The following is a 16,163-nucleotide window of genomic DNA, read 5'->3' as shown; positions in this document are numbered from 1 at the left end:
ATGGAAATTATGCTTATGTCATGTATGTCGTGTTGTCAGATTTACCTGTCCCTGATAGTAAACAATTATTTCATGTTAAAACATAGAACAGAATAAGACACACTTACAAGTCTAAATGAAGAATCTAAAGGCCATCTTTCAAAGCCATGTTTGAGGAATCCATAGATTTTCTTCTGTAAAACTGTTGGTAGCAAAGATCTGTAATTCAATTAGGTAGTATCATGTACATCCAAAGCTGTAAATTCTGAATAAAGTACAGTACAACTTCTATGAGTCGAACTTTGATTAGTCGATTTTCTCAATGTGTCGAAGTAAACTGAAAGTCCTGATTTTCCACCCTTTATATTCCTTATAAAAACCTATTTATGAGTCATTCATTTGAGAAATTCCGTGACCCGGTGTCGCATGATAATCACATGCAAAATATTTAGTAAAAGCTGGTTAAGTTATTGTCCTTTCCTATTGTTATGCCATTTGTAACTTCCTTGTTTACGTCAACAGGTCGAAATTTTGTTATGAAATTGAGACTTTTTGATTCATATCTGTAATACTGCACAGTTTTTATGTTGATTGAAATAGAAAACAATTAATCAGTCTGAGTATATGAATGATAGAAATATCAGTGTTATAATTAAGATATTCTTACTGTAATGCTTTCCCGCCAAAAAATGTCCAACATTGGCCAATATCATAATAAATCTGTCATTTCAGGAACCTTATTTTTTCACAATCTTCAAATTAAATAATTTTTTAACCATTTACAACTGGACAATAGTATATAGCGATTAAAGGATGAGTGATGATTAATAACTAAATGCCTAAGATTTTGAAAAAAGTTACATTCTGGAAATAACCAATTTGCTAAGATATTGGCCATTGTTAGATTTTTTGGGCAGGAAAACAATTGAGTAAGACTACCTTCATACTACAAAATTAATAGTTTTAAAAAACTGATCTATACAAATACTTATATGCAAAACTATCAAGATAATTTTGCTGTCATTTTATCTCCAAAAGGAGAGAAACAAAGTGTTACTAACTTTTATCAAAACAAACCTTTTAAATTCATCTAGGGGAGATGACTCTGCTGTCTGATAAGGGGAGTTAACTGGCTCTGGTTCTGCAGTGTTGACAAAGTAGTGTATATGCTTCAGGAATAAGCGAACAAGTCTCACATGATTGTTGCTTGGCATGTAACTTTCCTGTGAACATAAATTTACATGTCTATTTATATATGTTTAATAATGACTGACTAATTTTGTTTGATTAGTTTTATTTACAGCACACTGACACAGTACTGGTTGGGGAGATAAACTCGGCTGAAAACCAGTGTTTTGGGGGCATATTTAATTTAATTGTTTGCGTATTCTGATGAATCTTGCACCATAATAAACTTCAGCTCTTCGATTTTCCGGCATCACCATAAAAGTTATGTATAGAAACATAAGGGGTAATTTTGAGAGGCCCTGGAAGAGGTACGTAAAAAGGATATTTTTAACGCGCGCGAGTAGATAATTCCGGCTCTTGGTTTTTCTTCTTAAATGAGTAAGTTAAAACATAAAATAACATGTTTAGACAGTTTATTATTTCTTTGCTGTTCATTTATATCAAATAAAAAATATTGGTTACCAAAATTGTTGAGCATTACGTTGGTATAATGAATTCATATCTATGATAACACGATATTTATATGCAACATACTATGTAACATATAAATCATTTTTACGTAAAAACACATGCATTATCATTTATTAACGTATATATAACGAAATATGTAGTTAAAGAATTAGTGATTCAAATTTATTTTTGCTTAGCTTAACAGGGTGAAGAAGAAATTAATTTAGTGGTATTCAACCTACACATTAACATATAAAAGGAGCATTTAACATCAGTCTTTCAATCCATTCCACTTAAAGATTACAATTGTGTAATCAGCCTTTTTTCTTAGCAAGACAAAAGTGAGTCTGAATTTCATCTACAAAATGTATACGTAATCGTCGTCTGCTTTACCGGTAGTCGGTCAATATATAAAAGTACCCCTGTGGGCCTCAAAATGAGCATCTGCTGCACATGCGCACAATAATGGGATTCCCGTTCTTTTTACAGGCATGTTTTGTAAACAAACAGGTAAAAGTCTGTGTTAATTTTTAAAGATCTTACCAAACTTGACAAAATTTCCAGATATTGTCGAATTCCAGCGATAGTATGAGATGGTTAGCTTGATTAGATTAAAAATTCCGATAACTCGATTTAATTATAAAAAGCCGAGTTTATCAACCAGCCGAAGTTATCTCCCCAACCAGTATAGGTCATATGGCGCAAAAAACAAGAACAAAGATTTTGGGTCAAAACCACCTCACCTGCTGGAATTATGAGATGCATAGACTTCAGTAGTTCAAACCAATTAAGTCGCCTCTTACGATCACACTGGGATTAACTGTGGGTGCAATTCTCATGCCTCAACCAATTTAGGCAAATCCTCAGCCACAAGGGGGGACTGACTATTGTAAAGAATGGAATCAAATATAAATGAATTCAAACATGTGTCAATGGGCTATCTTCATTTCTTTTAAAGTTTTAATGTTATCTTTGAGTTTAAGTAACACTGGTTTTTTTGTTGTTTTTTTTAAAAGTTTTTAACAATTAAAGAGAAACAACTCCTGAATGCCTGTATGTACAATACTGATATTACGGCGCTGGTACTTTATGTTGCACAATAATCACAGATGATATTTGTTTTACATTTTGAACCAGAGTCTGTGGTATTTTTAGACACCAGCCTTCAGTTAACATCCTTTAGAGGGATGACCCTTTATCATAGCCTTGCACCAATATAGCTATATATAAAAGCATTTCACCAAAATGCAAGCATCAATGGTTACAAAGAGCTCAAATACAGTTCCATATTTACAGTTTTTTGAAAAAAAAAAAAATATTAATAACAACTTTTATATAATAAGGTTTAACACTATTCAGTTTTCGATATTCATCGTCAAAGGATGCATTCTTTAAGTCTATGAGAACACATTTGAGCCGCGTCAAGACAAAACCATAATAATGGGTTTGCGACCAGCATGGATCCAGACCAGCATGTGCATCCGCGCAGTCTGATCAGGATCCATGCTGTTCGCTATCAGTTTCTCTACTTGTTATAGGTTCTGTTAGTGAACAGCATGGCTCCTGATTAGACTGCGCGGATGCGCAATCCACCCAGGCTGGTCTGGATCCATGCTGGTTGCAAACCCATTATGTTGGTTTTGTCATGGCACGACTCATTTATATCATGAATTATAATAATATGTGTGTTAAAAGTATAAGTTTTTTCATTTTTACACGTTATATGGGTCATAAAAATGGTTGTAAAGTTATATAACCAAATGTTGTATAGCAAACAACAGTTTATATTCCGCTGTAGAACCTGTCAAAAATATTTCATAACAGTTTTAAGATACAGCACAAGTTTATCTTACTTGGGGAAAAATGGAAATTCATTTACAAATTTACAGAAGCTGTTTATATAATTATAAACATTACAATAAGCCAATAAGACATCATATCTAATACAAGAAACAAACAAGTTGATATCTATTGCTTGTTTCAATAAAAAGCATGCAAAGAATGACATGCCCTTCAAATGAAACAAAATATAACCCCCCTAAAAAGCATACATGCAAATAGTAACAAGAGCTGTCAGAAGGACAGCGCGCTCGACTTTTTTAGTGCTTGCCTATAAAACAAAACTTTGACAGTTAAGGGCACACAAGACTTTAACTAGGAATTTCTAAGTACAAATCAAGAAACATTTTCACAGAGTTATCTTCTCTTGCTTACAGATAGGTCTCATGATGGCACATAAGAACTCCAACTTCCAAAGTAATATCTCAAATGGTTAAGTCAACAAGTGGACAAGAATGAAAATCTTAACTGAGTTTCTAAGTCAAAAAGGGCCATAATTCAAATAAAATCCTTAACAGAATTACCTTCTCCTGCCCATGTTTTGGGACCATGATGGTAAACAAGTATTCCAACTTTCAAATTAATATCTCAAACAGTTCAGTCAAAAAGTGGACTGGTACTAAAAACTTAACCAAGATTCTAAGTCGATAAAAGGCCTTAATTTTTAAAAACAAATCCTTGACAGAGTTACCTTCTCTTGCGTACAGATGGGGTAATGATGTGAAATAGCATTAAAAGTTTCAAAGCAATATCTCAAAGGGTTAAGGCAATAAGTGGATTTTACCCATATTCAATGTATTTTCTAAGTCAAAAAGGGGCATAATTCTGTCAAAAACCTTGACAGAGTTATGTCCTCTTGTCTGTTGATGAAGGTCGTGATGGTAAACAAGTATGGTCAGTTTCAAAGCAATACCTCCAATGGTTTTGAAATAAAGTGAGGTGGTACAAAAAACTTAACCAAGCTCAATACACTTTCTAAGACAAAAAAGGGCCATAATTCTGTCAAAAACCTTGACAGAGTTATGTACTCTTGTCTGTAGATGGAGGTTATGATGGTGAACAAGTATGGTAAGTTTCAAAGCCATACTTGTAATACTTCTGAAATAAAGTGGGGTGGTACGAAAAACTTAACCAAGGTGTGACGCCAACGCTAACGCCGACGCCGACGCCGACGCCGGGGCGAGTAGGATAGCTCCCCTTTTCATAGAAAAGTCGAGCTAAAAAGGAGACAAATATGACTTCATGGTGCCTAAACCATGTGACATTTTATGGTTTGCATGTGGCAAAAAATACAATACAACAGACGGTCCAAAATATTTTTTCTTCTATTACTTTTTCAATATTTAATTATTTTCAATTTGAGGAAGTCAAGATCCATCTAATTCAAGTGAGTACCATAAAAATTATACATAAAATGATTCAGGGGGAAACATTCAGTATTTTTTTACTGAAAGTGAAACCACATGTTTCGAAATAGTCAGATTATTGAAACGATTTCACTTTTACAAAAACAAATAATGTCATTTTCCCCCTTATGCATTCTGTGCGGGTGCCTCACTATAACAAGCAATTATCATAGTATTGCAAGCAATCAATAAGTCCCCTCACTATAATAAGCAAGCTTTACACTTTACCCAATAAAAAATTAATAAAATATTTAAAACATGGCAAAAAATACAAAATGGACAGTCTTTTTGTATTGCTCCACAATAATCACAAAAGACACAAGGTGTAGGCACTGTGATCGTATTGATATGAAAAGTGCTATAACCTTTAAAGCAGCCATATTATTCACATTTCATTCTTTGTTATTTCTTAATTATCTATAATTCAACATTCAACTCCTATAAGAAGCAGAAATTTCAAAAATACAGTAAATACATAATTAAAACATAACGATTTGCAAGGTTTAAGCAGTGGTTTTTTAATTTCAAAACAACAATAGGAATATTAATTATCATTGAAATTGACTTCAATAAAGTATTGTAAACTTGCCCTGGTGTTGATGTGTATAACTCTTTATTCTGAATTTGCCTTGGTTGATATTATCAAAGAAATTGGAGAGAAACTTTTACCATCTGATAGCCAGGAATCTTACAATTTTTTAGCTCGTTCCAAATTCAGTCCCAGCTAGTGGGGAAAAACTACAGTAACAACATTTAAATCATACTGGTGTACCAGTTATACATACAGTTTGGTAAAGATGAAGTATCATGATTTAATCATGAAATGACTGATCATGTGACTTCTGAAATGTATCACTGAGATTGTTCTTACACTATGAATAAACTTGATAGATAACCATCCACTGATGCTCTCATAGACTGTGTTCTGTTTGTTTGATTGGGTTTAATGTCACACCAACACAGAATAGGTCATACTGCAATGTTCCAGCTCTACTAATGGAGGAAGACTTCGGGTGCCATTCCGTGCATTATTTCAGTCACAAACTGGCAACCAAGTAGAACCTCTGTTACATGCCGTAAGCTTAGGCTGAATAACTTCCTCACATGAAAGAATCCAAAGTCCCTGCCAGGATTCGAACCCACAGTGGTGAGGGGCAAGTGGTTTGAAATCAACGACTAAAACCACTCAGCCTCTGACGCCCCGGACTGTGTTCTGGATGAAGTCAGAATGTCAAGTGTAAACTTTGCCTTGAATCTTTTTTTTTGCCTCCTAGGCAAAGTGTCAGAATGTGTCTAAGATATCATAATGAAAAACACTATAAAGCCCTGTTATTCTATGTTTACAATACATATAATATGTCTAAATAGTTTAAGTAAAAACAATATTTCTTTATGCTGGATGATATCAGTAAACTTTGTTCACTCAATCTTGGATCACCCTAATACCCCATTTACTTAAACTCAGTCCTGACTCAAAAACAAAATCTAATCTTTGAAAGTTTTTGAGAAAATTATGAAATCGTACAATTTTTATAGTGAATAATTATTCCCAGTTTAAAGTGAGTATCTTTGCTAGTTTTTGAGAAATTAACAACAATACTCAGGTGTTTCATGTAGTAACAAGTCAAGGGTGTTGCACCGGGATGTTGTAGGAAGTAACAAATCAGAGGTGTTGCATGCGGTAACAAGTCAGAGGTGTTGCAGGAAGTAACAAGTCAGAGGTGTTGCATGCCGTAACAAGTCAGAGGTGTTGCAGGAAGTAACAAGTCAGAGGTGTTGTAGAAAGTAACAAGTCAGAGGAGTTGCAGGAAGTAAAAAGTCAGAGGTGTTGTAAAAAGTTACAAGTCAGAGGTGTTGCAGGAAGTAACAAGTCAGAGGTGTTGCAGGAAGTAACAAGTCAGAGGTGTTGTATGGAAGTAACAAGTCAGAGGTGTTGTAGGAAGTAACAAGTCAAAGGTGTTGTATGGAAGTAACAAGTCAGAGGTGTTGTAGGAAGTAACAAGTCAGACATGTTGCATGAAGTAACAAGTCAAAGGTGTTATGTGGAAGTAAGAAGTCAAAGGTGTTCTAGGAAGTAACAAGTCAGAGGTGCTGCACAAAGTAACAAGTCAGAGGTGTTGTAGAAGTACATGTAACAGGTCAGAGGTGTTGCAGGAAGTAACAAGTCAGAGGTGTTGATAGAAGTAACAAGTCAGAGGTGTTGTAAGAAGTAACACGTCTGAGGTGTTGTAGGAAGTAATAAGTCAGAGGTGTTGCATGCGGTAACAAGTCAGAGGTGTTGTAGAAAGTAACAAGTCAGAGGTGTTGTAGGAAGTAACAAGTCAGAGGTGATGTAGGAAGTTACACATCTGAGGTGTTGTAGGAAGTAATAAGTCAGAGGTGTTGTAGGCAGTAACGAGTCACAGGTGTTGTAGGAAGTAACAAGTCCTAGAGCCATGGCTTCAAAAAGTTTGACCAAAGATAAAAACAAGAGCGATCAGTAATCACATGTGTCGCCTCATGATGGCCAATTTCATGTTGGGACAAAGTTTGTGACAGACGGACAGACAGACGGACAGTGCACAACTACCCTTGGTATTGATCATTCCTGTTAAGTTTAGATGAAATTGCACCAGTAGTTTATGAGGAGTAGTCCGGAAAAGCTTTTGTGTATCTGGCAACACACAGAAAAATACACCTTTTTTATTAAGGGGCCAAAACTCGGCCAAAAATCATTCAACCGGAAAACCTGTGCAATATGCGCAAGGACTTGAGCTACAGATCAATCCTGTAAAGTTTCATTGAAATTGCTTTAGTGGTATAAGAGAAGTAGTCCGGACAAACTTTAAAATTAACAAGAGCTGTCGGTAGGACAGCAACGCTAGACTATTCTTAGTGCTTAATAGTAAAAAAATGCTTGATAGAGTTACCTCCTCCTGTTTACAGGTTGGGGTCATGATGGTGAACAAGTGTGCAAAGTTTCAAAGCCATATGTCAATGGACTTTGAAAATATTTGAACTATTACAAAAACTTTAACGTAAATTCTAAGTCGAAAAAGGGGCATAATTCTGTCAAAATGCTTGATAGAGTTACCTCCTCCTGTTTACAGGTTGGGGTCATGATGGTGAACAAGTGTGCAAAGTTTCAAAGCCATATGTCAATGGACTTTGAAAATATTTGAACTATTACAAAAACTTTAACGTAAATTCTAAGTCAAAAAAGGGGCATAATTCTGTCAAAATGCTTGATAGAGTTACCTCCTCCTGTTTCCAGGTTGGGGTCATGATGGTGAACAAGTGTGCAAAGTTTCAAAGCCATATGTCAATGGACTTTGAAAATATTTGAACTATTACAAAAACTTTAAACGTAAATTCTAAGTCGAAAAAGGGGCATAATTCTGTCAAAATGCTTGATAGAGTTACCTCCTCCTGTTTCCAGGTTGGGGTCATGATGGTGAACAAGTGTGCAAAGTTTCAAAGCCATATGTCAATGGACTTTGAAAATATTTGAACTATTACAAAAACTTTAACGTAAATTCTAAGTCGAAAAAGGGGCATAATTCTGTCAAAATGCTTGATAGAGTTACCTCTCCTGTTTCCAGGTTGGGGTCATGATGGTGAACAAGTGTGCAAAGTTTCAAAGCCATATGTCAATGGACTTTGAAAATATTTGAACTATTACAAAAACTTTAACGTAAATTCTAAGTCGAAAAAGGGGCATAATTCTGTCAAAATGCTTGATAGAGTTACCTCCTCCTGTCTACAGGTTGGGGTCATGATGGTGAACAAGTGTGCAAAGTTTCAAAGCCATATGTCTATGGACTTTGAAAATATTTGAACTATTACAAAAACTTTAACGTAAGTGGTTACGCCGACGCCGACGCTTGGGTGACTGCAATAGCTCTACTTATTCTTATCGAATAGTCGAGCTAAAAATTATTAAAGGGCCATAACTCTGCCAAAAATCATTGAACCGGAAAATGCTGACAATATGCACAACTAGACTTGGTACTGATCATTCCTGTAAAGTTTGGATGAAATTGCACCAGTTGTTAATGAGGAGTAGTCCGGACAAGTTTTGTGACGGACAGACAGACGGACAGAAAGACGACGGAGAAGTGATCCCTATATGTCGCCACTACTCCGTAGAGGCGACACAATAAATTGTGTACATGTATATTCACGATACTACCCAACTATTACTATACAAAGTTTCAACAAACAAAAGTATATAACTACATGTACATGTATTAAGTTATTGTAAGAATAATATTTCAAGTCAGTCAGACAGATAGACAAACAGACAAACAAACTGAGGACACAAAACAATCCTTAAAGTCTACCCTAAGGGTCAATCAAATGATCAAAGTTTATTGCCTTAAGGATAGGAACAGGAAAAAATAATTATCACCTTTTAAAAGTCTATTAACTTCAGGATCGGAACAGGAAAAAATAATTATAACCTTTCCTTCATTATTAAATACATTGATATAATTTAAATATATTGATTTAATGTAAGTGCTCTCCCAGTTAGTAAGGTGAACAAACTCACTAGTAATCTCAAAATCACTTACATATTTTTCAAAATTAACCTGTTGAATTTCTTAAATGGACTTCTCCAGCTTTCATTTTTGGAATAGTTTGTTATCATTTTCAGGGATATCAAGATTAAAATGCAAAGTTCAGGTTAGCCAAAATTATTCAGCCTTGCCAGACTGACAGGATATTCAGTTCATCTAGCTCTAATTACTATTTGTGGTAAAGGCTATTCACTTTTGGTTCTAGCAGGTTTATAGTTTGCCACTCCTGTTTTTCAGTTAGACTTGCTCCTTTGAAAATAAATGTTGAACCCCTAAAATAATTGGAGGAAATAAAATGTATAATTACTAAGGTCTTGAAATTTCTGCAGCTGTTTTAAGGCTTACACAGAAATATAACTCTTTTCTATTGTTTCAATTTGCTTTACATTAAATATAGCACTAGTGCTATTACTAACTTCAGAATATCAAAATATGCAAATTCATTGAGGTTCATTATCTAAATTTATCACATAAACCATGGCGCAAGAGTGATGTGGTGTCATTTGCATTATATACAAACATAGTGTTAAAGGGTGCTAAACTTGTTACATTTCAATGTTGAATGACCTTAACCATTAACATTTTGACCTGGTAGAACTCATCAAGGTGCATCCACATTATAAAAAGTTTCTTATACAAGAGCTTCTTATATTTGAAGTTAAATGACCATAAATGAACAGAAGCTTGCACTTCAGTACCTGCCATAAACAGGCTCAATCACACCAAACCTGCCAGAAATAGGCACAATCACACCAAACCTGTCATGAATAGGCTCAATCACAAGAAACTTGACACAAACAGGTTCCAATCACACCAAGCCTGTCAGGTATAAGGCTAAAATCAAACAAAAACCTGCCATGAACAGGTTCAATCACACCAAGCCTGTCAGGTATAAGCTAAATCAAACAAACCTGCCATGAACAGGTTCAATCACACCAAGCCTGTCAGGTAATAAGCTAATCAAGACAAACCTGCCAATGAACAGGTTCAATCACACCAAGCCTGTCAGGTATAGGCTAAATCAAACAAACCCGCCATGAACAGACGCAAACACACCAAACCAAATAGGCTCACAACAAACCTAAATGAATACGTTCAATCACACCAAACTTGCCATGAACAGCCCAAAAACACTAAACCTCAATAAATAGGTTAAATCACATCCACCTGCCATGAACAGACACAATCACACCAAAACTGACATGAATAGGCTCAATCACACTAAAACCTCCAAGATTAGGCTAAATCACACCAAACCTACCAAGAACAGGCTAAATCACACCAAATTAATTACTTAAAAACTTTGCCATAACTACACATTATGTAAAGTTCTGACAATTTAAGACTTTCCCAGAAGCACCACTGTACTCAAGATCGTTATAAAATTTTTCATGAAAACTATCTGAACTTCAGCTTCATGAAATAATTGTAACAAACTTCACATAATATGTATATGTGATTCATTGAATAAGGAAATAAATTATTGTATAGAAATAATCATAAAGTTTATTTTCTATTTCATATATTCTGTGTTTCAAATATTCTGTCTATATAATGAAAAAATAACCAAGTACATGTATACTGTGGTTATGGATAAAAGAATATTTGCCATTCCACATGAAAGCTACTTAAGGCTCAAAACAGAATGGAACTCCACTGAGGTCCAAAAGCCTAAAAAGTAAAATTTAAATTTCTTACATACATGTAGGTCAGCTTAGGGAATTAAAACAGAAAGGTTTGCAAAAGATAATTATGACATACAGAAATAAATTGAAAATCATATTTTTTTGATTTTCTTAGCCCATTATGAGTGTAAAGCGTTGCAACGCCTTTCAGTTTTTAGTCATTTTTACAATTAGAATAAACAAAAAAGAAAAACCAAGTGAGCAATGACAATAAATTATGCTCGCAAATTTTTGGTTTAGACCTAAATCATAAATTGGAACATTAATCTCCAAAAATTATTTACAGTCGCATCATGTCAAAAACCTCAGTGGAGTCCCTTTAAATCTAAAACAAATAACAAAATAACAACTTATAAACATTGTAAATAAAAAGGAACCTAAAAATGATTACCGTATTATTTCCAATTAGCATTTCCCATCCTAAAAAGGGTCCCCCAGTATTTTTACTGAAGGAAATATCACCACAACACTTGACTTCAAAAAGTGATTGCCACCAGTATAGAGCCAGGCCAGCCTGTATGTCCACTGAAAGGCTTTATACTGTTGGTACCTCAATTTCTTTATTTAAAATTTTTAAAATATAAAATCCATTAAACTTTAAATGGGCTGCTCCAAATACAAGCTGGGCAAATTCACTACACAAATTCAGCAATTGAAGGATTAAACAGGAATGCAATGCAGAATTTTTTATATGGTATGCAAAATTTCAGCATGAAAGGATATCCAATATTTACTGTTATATGAAAAAATGCAAACCACTTAATGTTTCAACATTAACAAAGCTAATGAGTGCCACCATGTTTGTGCCTATGATGTCAGTTATTTACAATAAATATTTTCTCATCATAAATAAAGGGGTTGGACTCATTGTAACTCCAGAAAACTCTCAAAAATTATTATAAAAAATGATTTCTCTTATTTTCTACCATATAACAAAGCAGTAACTTGACTGTATTACTTATTTACAAGTTAATCTTGGGTTTTACAGTACAATGACTGTTACTTGATATATCCATGGGCAGTAATCTTGATAATTTAAATGGCTTCCTTGAACGACAATCATATTTTAGTGGTTAAAATCAGCAACCCACTTTAGAGAAACTTACTCTGCCTGGGAAACACCAATTAGGAAACAATAAGGTAATTAAAAGAACATTTCAAAAGTAATATCTCATATGCATTGAAGTCTGCATTTCCTAGGTTCAATCAGATTTCTAGAAAAATTCCCTTTTATATATACTGAAGAATTTCATTTAACAAATATGTACATACACAAGTTAACAAATCCAGAAAAGTGTTTTATACATTAAACGTTTCTGGTATGAGATATGAAAGGTTAGCTTTGAACCAAAGAATCTGTCCAATCTGTAAAACTGGAATTGAAGATGAGAAACATGTTATTTTATATTGTCCAAGGTATGAGGATATTAGGAAAGATTTATTTGCCAAAGCAGAAAATGTAAATGATCAATTTTTAAGGCTGTCTGATGATAATAAATTGTCGTTCATTTTTTCCAATACTGAAATTGTAAAGTGTGCTGCAAAATCCTATTTCAATATTCTTAAAAGTAGAACTAACTGGTTATATTCATGAGAAACTGTCTCTTATAATGTTAATGTAAATTGCTAAACTTTTTATCCAACAAACTGAGAGTCTTACATTATATTATTTGAGAAATTGTACTAATCAGGGTATTTATAAGCCTGATTTTATGGTTAATGTAATATTTTAATACTTTTAATCATTAGACAAGGGTAATTGTAAACTCTCGAGTCTCTTGAAATGGTAAACATACTCATAGTTAATAATTAGTAAACTGATCGTTTTTATTTTATTTTTAGGCAAATACATTATATGTAAAGTCACTTAAATGTGAATAATGTTTTATTTTACTTGTATAGGTTTTTATCTTTCCAATGATGCGAAATAATTTTATTTACATGATTTTATAGTTTAAGAATCTATTGCTATTCAGTGTAATTTTACGGGTTTAAGGAAGAGAACATTTTAAGGATTTTTACTGTAAAGCAAAAAATTACCAGAAAACATTTTAAGTATTTTAGAACAAGATTAGCAATAGTTTCTTATTTTAGCAATTTTAAATTGTAACATGCATATGAATATGGAATGAGAAGAGAGGTAACTCTGTAAGTAACATTGGACATTCTTGCAAGAGTTGCCTCCCTTCCATTAGATTAAAAATTTTTATAGTCTCTTGTAATTCTGATAAGAATGGCCGTACATAAATAACTTTTACTTTGTAAAATTATGTCATTGAATTGTTTTATATTATGTATGGATGAGACTCAAATAAAGAATATATATATGAGATTTAAGCTAACCACATTAAATATCTTAAATGGACTAGTCCATCTTTCAATCTGGACAAACCATTCATCATTTTTAGGGAAAATTTCAAAATAAGTACAGATATAAGTACAATAGTGAACAGTGCAGTCTGTGATCAGAAATGACAAGATCAAAATTTCTTTTGTCAATCAAGTGATATAATAATACAAGAAAATAGAGAAAAAAAGCAAAATCCCTGTCTATGAAATATAATGAAAAAAGTGTATAATACTAGTTATTAAGAATTTTGATAGGTTACTAGTATATGGCCCTATAGAAAAGATTGTCTGGAAATAGCGGCTCAGGTATTATATTTCAAACAACCATATTAATTTACTTGTCAGGAATATTCATAACAGATATATATAAACTAGAACTGCCACTATCATGGCGTGAATACCCCCGCATACCACTTTGTCAGAATCAACAGTGGCCATTTAGAGCTCAAGAACAATCTCCCTGTCAAATCTGAGGTTACTAAGCCAGTGCATTGCTAAGTTATGTATTCTACATGCTTCAAATGTGAAAATGTCAAAATCAATACATTTCGGACAGGACATTCTTTAGCAATTGAGAAGAAAAGCTTTTTTTGTCAAGGTCCCTGTGACCTTGACCTTTGACCCAGTGACCTCAAAATAAATAGGGGTCACCTTATAGTCATGATCAACATCCATGCCAAATATGAAGACTGTGGGTCAAAGGAAGCATAAGTTAATGGGTGGACAAACTTTTTGAAGTCAAAATCCCTATGACCTTGACCTTTGATCCAGTGACCTCAAAATCAAAAGGGGTCATCTACTAATCATGATTCAACATCCATGCCTGTGGGTCAAAGGAATCTAAAGTTATTGGGCAGACAAACTTTTTGAAGTCAAAGTCCCTGTGACCTGAACCTTTGACCTGGTGACCTCAAAATCAATAGGGGTCATCTACTAATCATGACTAACCTCCATTCCAAATATGAAGACTGTGGGTCAAAGGAATCTTAGTTATTGGGGCGGACAAGCTTTTTGAAGTCAAGGCCCCTGTGACCTTGACCTTTGACCTGGTGACCTCAAAGTCAATAGGGGTCATCTACTAATCATGACTAACCTCCATGCCAAATATGAAGACTAAGGGTCAAAGGAATCTTAAGTTATTTATAGGGCTGACAAGCTTTTTGAAGTCAAGGCCCCTATGACCTTGACCTTTGACCTGGTGACCTCAAAGTCAATAGGGGTCATCTACTAATCATGACTAACATCCATGCCAAATATGAAGACTAAGGGTCAAAGGAATCTTAAGTTATTGGGCGGACAAGCTTTTTGAAGTCAAGGCCCCTATGACCTTGACCTTTGACCTGGTGACCTCAAGGGGTCATCTACTAATCATGACTAGCCTCCATGCCAAATATGAAGACTGTGGGTCAAAGGAATCGTAAGTTAATGGGTGGACAAACTTTTTGAAGTCAAAATCCCTATGACCTTGACCTTTGATCCAGTGACCTCAAAATCAAAAGGGGTCATCTACTAATCATGATCAACATCCATGCCAAATATGAAGACTGTGGGTCAAAGGAATCTTAAGTTATTGGGCGAACAAACTTTTTGAAGTCAAGGTCCCTGTGACCTTGACCTTTGACCTGGTGACCTCAAAATCAAAAGGGGTCATCTACTAATCATGACTAACCTCCATGCCAAATATGACGACTGTAGGTCAAAGGAATCTTAAGTTATTGGGCGGACAAGCTTTTTGAAGTCAAGGCCCCTGTGACCTTGACCTTTGACCTAGTGACCTCAAAATCAATAGGGGTCATCTACTAATCATGACTAACCTCCATGCAAAATATGAAGACTAAGGGTCAAAGGAATCTTAAGTTATTGGGCGGACAAGAAAAAACCGCCGGACGGCCGGACGGACAAGCTGATTCCAGTATACCCCCCTTACAACTTTGTTGTGCGGGGGTATAAATACAGCAAACTAAATCCTTTTCTCTTTAGAGAATAAAACTGAGATTTTTTCATAAATCGACAGCAGCTGTGTATGTAAAACTATATAAACGTAACAATTATCAAATGAAAAGCGACGTTTACAAACGTGCAGTATTATAAAGCCATATATAAGCTGTCTGTGGAATGTAAAAGTAATGTATAGTATATTGTGATTGAAGAGATGATTCATATGACTTAAACTAAATTTAGTTATTTTGTACATCATGCTACAAACACAAGATGATTGTTACATTCCTGTTATTCGAAAAGGAAAAATGCTATAGGCTTAAGCATTATTAAATCATTATTAGAGTCAGTCTTATCAATTTTGCATTGTAATATTTTAAATTTTTCCAGTCCAAAAAAGTCCATATCATATTCATATTATACTGGCTCCTTGTCCGATATAGGTTTGACTGTTGTGTACTTGTACAATAAAATTCAGTATTGCACTCAACAATGTATAAAAAATTATCTGATTTTATCCTACTCTTGGCCATTGAGGTAATTATGCATCAGTTAATGATTTATTTTGAGATATATTTTTACTATATTTTCAAATATTGAGCAGAGGCATTTCATAGGCTTTCCAAAAGTTTATCACAAACAAAAAGAATATCTTTCAGCCCTTAAGCAAAATGCTTCAAGGTTTTCGAATTTACAATATGTACATTTTTCACAATAATCTATTTCCTTCCATCTCCTAAACATGCAGCTTTCAAAATCAGAATTCAATG

The 16,163-nt window shown here is 34.2% G+C and overlaps 1 protein-coding gene across 1 annotated transcript in view; it reads right to left on the bottom strand.

The window, feature by feature from the left end:
* Positions 1–16,163, bottom strand: part of LOC132743926 (sphingomyelin phosphodiesterase 4-like) — a 43,566-nt gene that overhangs the window by 12,502 nt on the left and 14,901 nt on the right. The window contains exons 9-10 of the mRNA XM_060732524.1: positions 1,057–1,202; positions 108–198 (exon numbers count right to left, since the gene is read on the bottom strand). Of these exons, the coding sequence (XP_060588507.1) occupies positions 108–198; positions 1,057–1,202 (237 nt within the window). The remainder of the gene's footprint in view (positions 1–107; positions 199–1,056; positions 1,203–16,163) is intronic.

The sequence above is a fragment of the Ruditapes philippinarum genome, unplaced genomic scaffold, assembly GCF_026571515.1.
Source record: "Ruditapes philippinarum isolate M1 unplaced genomic scaffold, ASM2657151v2 ctg818_1_1_1_1, whole genome shotgun sequence".
Lineage (NCBI taxonomy): Eukaryota > Metazoa > Mollusca > Bivalvia > Venerida > Veneridae > Ruditapes > Ruditapes philippinarum.
Note: the sequence above shows the minus strand (reverse complement) of the source record. Positions and strands in the feature narration are given on the sequence as shown.